The sequence below is a fragment of the Schistocerca nitens genome, chromosome 5 (genome assembly GCF_023898315.1).
Source record: "Schistocerca nitens isolate TAMUIC-IGC-003100 chromosome 5, iqSchNite1.1, whole genome shotgun sequence".
NCBI classification, from domain to species: Eukaryota; Metazoa; Arthropoda; class Insecta; order Orthoptera; family Acrididae; genus Schistocerca; species Schistocerca nitens.
The window spans coordinates 735950220-735956023 of record NC_064618.1 but is presented as its reverse complement, the minus strand read 5'-3'; the positions used below and the strand labels follow the sequence as shown (position 1 = coordinate 735956023).

Genomic DNA, 5804 nt, shown 5'->3' with positions numbered 1-5804 from the left:
TCCAACACGTGACAAACAAACCCAATAACTTAGATATTAAAGGATGGTGAAGGTGAAGAAACAGCTGGTAGTTCCTACACAGAGGAATTACAGAGAAGCACTAAACCTGATGTGTTTCTCATACAGCTAGTTATAAGATGTTGAGGACACAGGGCTGTAATGAAATTGATCAGCTTGCCTTCAGAGCACAACAACTGGGTGAATGCTAAAGATGTGGCATATAATAATGCATGCAACCCCTCCAAGCATACAATACCATAACACGTGTGGCAGGATGCCCATTATGCATGGTATAGGTAATAGTCTGGATAGTGTGTCAAGTGAAATACACATATTGGAGTATAATAATTCCAGAAGTGTGTGGCATGTAGTGAAATGGGCATTAATTGCTAGACAAGACTTGTAAGGAATGTGATTTAACCTATTCTACAAAGAAAGGTTTAGCAGAATGTAATGTTACTGACCAAAATTCAGCTGATAACACCAAACAAATACATGGAAGAAGGGGTAGAGACAAAGGTCAACATATTGTGATATTTGCAGCTGATAAAGTAGTCCATACCAAACTTGAATTGGGTGCTGTGATATTTTTCAAACAGGGTATGGATGTCGATTGTCAACATGTTAAGAAAATGTTTATAAAATTGCGTTCTCTCATCATTGTCAATGGCTAAAGGTGCTCTGAAATGAAAAGGAATAAGAAGGAAAAGACAGGTTAAAACACCTGGAGTTCTACCAAAACCAAAAGCATTATGTGGTATCATACAATTTTTAATCCCAGCCTTGGCAGGGTTATTGACGATTGGCTTTTTGGTCAGAGGCATTGCAATCATAGTGCAGATGTTGAAGAATGCACAGAGCATAGAAGAGAAACTTTGGGAAGCAAAAAGACATAACAAGCTTGTAGAAACTATTGCTATCAAGAAAGGACTCTATTTAACCCTGCAGTGGTCGTGCTCTAAAAAGAAACGTAGGTGGTCGCATTGATTACATATGTATGCAATTTTCTCAACTAAAAAAAGAGGCCATTGAATTTTCAAATATTTTTATTGAGTGTTTTATGTGTTGCTATTAGTAATGTTTATTAAAAACTATCAACAAAAAGTATACATATGACCTCGTGTTTGAAAAAACAACTACTTTTCGCAGCAAGTAACACTTTTCAGGAAGATTTAATTTCAAAAAACACATATTTGTGTAGAAACAAATCTAATCATGATTTTCTGAACAAGAAATACAGATGATCTTGGAATAATTGGGGCAAGCAAATTTTTTTACATGCGTTACACACTTTTCTTGTACTTCTATTTCTTGATCTTCCGCAGTCATAGCAGCGACCCACAGAACTACTCTTTGTCATTCCTGAAGTTGCTGGCTGACTTTCCATGAGAGGAATGCCAAGAACGTCCTTTATTTTGAAGGACAGACTTCTTGGCAACATTTTTTTTTTGTCCAATCTCCACTGAGCCAGAGGGTTCATCCAAGACAAAGACACGTCAATAAGAAAATCTCAACGTTGAATAACAGTGTAGTTTTGGTTTGCTATATAAATGCAAAGTGCATTGAGGGCACTAAGGTTCAGCAAATCATAAAATACAGTAAGAGGCCATCTACTTGAATTTCTGGATACATCATAGAGCATACACATCTTATCAACTAGATCCACGCCATTCTTTGTATGGTTGTAGTGTGTTACTATTTCTGGTTTATGGTTAGATCCTCTATTGGCGTCAATTTTTGTGTCATTGTGCATTGTTGAGATAAAAATCACTACTTTTTTAGGTTTTGGCATGTAAGAAACCAGTGTGCAAGGGTGTGTACTCCCAGGGCATGCTTGTCCTGCAAGCTGATGCTTGGAATGTGCACAGTCCTCTAGCTCCACAACATGGTGAGTGCTAATGCAATCTTTCCTCTGTATGTGATCAGTTTTTTTCCTTACACGTGGTTCTCATTTGATGCTGTCAGTTGCTTTTGAGTTTACATCCTTTTATCTTTTTTATGTATGTTTGAATGTCCATGACACCACTTTCAGCTCTAAGTTCCGAGTGCTTCATTTGGCTTGTCTGTAGGTATGTAGTGATACATGTTTTTCCTTATACAGTTATTATTAATACAATGCCTGCATGTGTGCTTAGGAGTTCTTCTTCTTACTAGATGGTATCAATATCCAGAATGATTCATCACATGCCATGACACCATTTTTGTCCATTGCCTTGCATGGATGGAAATCAATAATTGAAGCAGGAATTCATATGTAATAGCAGTAATTCATTCTTATTATGCAGTTATTCATGCTTGCATGAACTGTTATGGAATTTTCTTCCTGTTTCTAGGTGCTATCAATAATAGTGAGGCTGTGGGAGAATGAGTCGAGCTCTCTCAGCCCATTACCACGTTCTCATCCATTAGCTCACAAGGAAGAATCCATCACACCATAGGCAGGCAGATACATGAATAACGCTTGTTCTTCAACAATAACTTCTTGTCATACTTACATGCAATACTTAGGACATTTTTCTTTATTTCTATGTCTGGCATATGATGGGGATGATAAGCTAGATATAACGTTAAGAGGTGGTCCACAAGCAGAAGATGACGATATGAAAGTTGTATTCAACCGAGGTAAATGTATGAATAAGTACCACAAACAACTATTATTGTTGACATATGACTTTTTATTTGTTATGTTCCTGAAATCATTACACATACAAGATACTTATCACTGTCTCTTTTTTCCTTGCAGAATACTTGAGAAAGCCATTTGAAGGAGGACTTGGGTCAGCAACACACTGGCCCCAATCCATCTTTGATGTGCCAGGCACTGTCACCACCATGTCCAGGCCCCTCATGGCTACACTGCACATGTGCAAGGCCATATATGGCCCTGTCACTGTGTCCAGGACCATTGTGACTGCAGTCCTCACTTGCAGGACCATCTACGGTGATAGCACTGTGTCTAGGTCCCTCTTGGCAACATCCACATGTGTGGGGCTGTCATGGGTGGACTCCCTCTATGCAGTGCCATCACCTCACCTAGAAGCATCATGGCTGTAGTCCCCATCTACAAAAGAGTCTATGGAGTCATCTAGTTACAGTCATCAGTCAGCTAGCAGCAGCTCCTTTTCCCATCCATAGGATGGGACTGGGCTAGGTCAGTTGCACACGAGCATTACGATCTTCAGTGATAGCAGGCACTTTTAGGGAACAGATCTTGTACACCCACATAGATAATTCTATTGCAGGGTACACAGACCTAACCTTTTTCTTAACGAGTGCATTCCCATTCTGGAAAGGGGCTCCCCAAAATCTTAAGATAATGCAGATTACCCCACCATTAAATGTGGAGCACCACTATGCTGTTAACTAACGTATCTGGTGAAAACTGGCATGATAGTGTGGGATTACTCAATCACTGAATGGTTGTGTGATTTCCTCTTGAGTGTCATACTTTCCAAAATGAAATAAACAGGGTCTGGTAAGGCACTCAGCCATTTGTTACTTGGATGTCCAGATTCATCCTTTTGACCCATTAAATCAGGGTTCTACTAGGTCTACAACTTTGCTTCCTCTGTTTTTTCTCAAAGTTTGGGATTTTATTGTGAAAAACTTACAACAAAATTATGATTCATAGTATCGCCCATCACTGGCCACAACATTCTCCCATCTTTCAGATAGCATACGAATCCTGTGGTAGAAGAACTGGACATCTTTTGTGGGGATCCATGAATCAATTCAATTTTGCACTCGTTCATATGACTGGAAGTCTTCGACAACAAAAACACCATTCTTAAGGCGTTGAAAACATTCTCGGCACGTTCTTCCACTAATAGTTCCCTCACCATTGGTCTTACCCAGCATTTTAAGAGCCACAGCCACAGATTTCTTCATATTAAAGCAGAAGATTAAAACTTCCCACAAATGGTGAGAAATAGGTACGTAAGTTGACGTACTTAATCGAGAATAAAGTTATGATGCAATCACAAATCGACTAATATTTTTATGGCATTATGTTTACAGATGCCTAAGCTTATTGTATTACACCTATGACCAACCATCCAAACCCCACTTGCCGCTACTGCTGTCCATTGCAAAATGGCCGAAGCAAAGTGTAGACCCAATAACTATCAAACTTCCAAAGAATATAGCTGACAAAATAGCAGGTGTCATTGTTCAAAATCTTGAAGATGAATTCTGCTATGTGTGGTCAATACTGGCTTGTGAAAGAAATTATGCTAATAACCCACATCATCGACAAGAATACAGGATGAACAATGTTTGAGGGCTCTTCAACTTTTAATGGCATTTCATTCCCTATGATACTTCTGAATATACCTAAATTTGAGAGGCAAAACTCGCATCATTCAGTTCATGTTTACTCATGAAGAAAGTGGAAAGTGAGCCGGAAGGGCAAAATGAGCATAAAAATAAAGAAGTGAAGCACCAAGTTGTTGGTCTGCTGTACCTTCACAAAGTAACCAATCAGTGTGCAAAACACGCATATTTGCCAAAACTCTCCAAGGGTGACAAACAACATGACATATGTACTGCTACTTTTCACACAACGATCAATAAGGACCATCAGATACATCATTTTTGCTCTAGATGCCTCATTTCTTTTACTACAAGAGAGGGTTTAGAGAAACATCTGACTGACTGCCCCAGCCAGGAACCAGTATGTGTGGAAATGCCGACTGAGGGAGACAAGTTTCTGAAGTTTAAGAGTTTCCACCACCAGGAGCTTTGCCACTTCATAGTACACACTGATTTTGAAAGCCAACTCGCTCCTGTGGTGTGATGTGAGGGAGACCCCACTGCCCACGATACAACTCTCACAGAGCTGCATATCAAGTTATATACAGGGTGTCCCAGCTATCATGTCCACCCAAAATATCTCTGGAACAATAACAGCTGTTGGAAAACGACTTTCACCAGTATCAATGTAGGGCTGGGGCCCATGAATGTACATATTTGGAAACATTCTAAAATGAAAGCATATGTGTTTTTTAACACAAACTTATGTTTTGTTAAATAGACCTCCTATATTTTTTCTTCAGCAATCCATAGCATGACAAAGCACATACACAATGGCGTTGATTGCATCGCAATATTCCCATTACATCCCGAGATATTAAGACGCGAAGTTGACGCTTGAAACACCCGACATGCGCTGCTAGCACACATCCTGAGGCTCAGGCGTGAACCCCATGCTGCCCGTAATCATGATGTGATTGACATGTGTAATCACACCTCCATACTTATCAAGAGGTCCGAAACGAATAATACGGTCTGCTGCCATCAACTCTCATAAGCTCATAATGGTTTCCCTCTTATACGTTTTACATATCTACGTACACAATATGAACCAGTACCGATCAGTGTACACCCGTCAGGTTGTCTTATTTATCCTGCACACCAAAAATAAGGTTTATCTAATGCGTTATATGACCCATTGCGCCTGTCGCGTTGGGCCTGGCTCTACCTAGTCAAGTGTCCAACGTAGTTCCCACTACTTCCACAGTTACCACTTCGCCTTGTTTATGATTTGCGACCCATGCAAACTCCTGTACTCCACCACCCTCCGAGCATCCCATTTGTTGTTGCTTTGGCGTGCAGTACACCGCTTGCCAGTGTAGTCGTGCATCAGAGTAATCTAGTGATGGCACGGAGGTAGTACACATTGTGAATAAACATTGTGTTGTGGAACTTAAACTGTACAGTATAATGTACACACATGAAGATATGGTAGAAATGCTGCTGATCTATGGAGAATGTATGTTGACGGAAAATACATTATGAGATTGCTT

At 39.9% G+C, this 5804-nt stretch overlaps 1 protein-coding gene across 1 annotated transcript; it reads left to right on the top strand.

The window, feature by feature from the left end:
• The first annotated feature begins 2451 nt into the window (after positions 1-2451).
• Positions 2452-4765, top strand: LOC126259830 (uncharacterized). The gene is made up of 2 exons (XM_049956874.1): positions 2452-2622; positions 2744-4765. Exons 1-2 carry the CDS (start codon positions 2496-2498, stop codon positions 3052-3054), a joined length of 438 nt encoding a protein of 145 aa, XP_049812831.1. The 5' UTR covers positions 2452-2495; the 3' UTR covers positions 3055-4765.
• The last annotated feature ends 1039 nt before the right edge of the window (positions 4766-5804 follow it).

Excerpts from the sequence above, each read along its gene's own strand:
- LOC126259830 (XM_049956874.1), top strand. The coding sequence starts at position 2,496 with ATGCAATACTTAGGACATTTTTCTTTATTTCTATGTCTGGCATATGAT. Across the intron at positions 2,623-2,743 it reads GAAAGTTGTATTCAACCGAG|AATACTTGAGAAAGCCATTT; the intron begins GTAAATGTATGA and ends TTTTCCTTGCAG.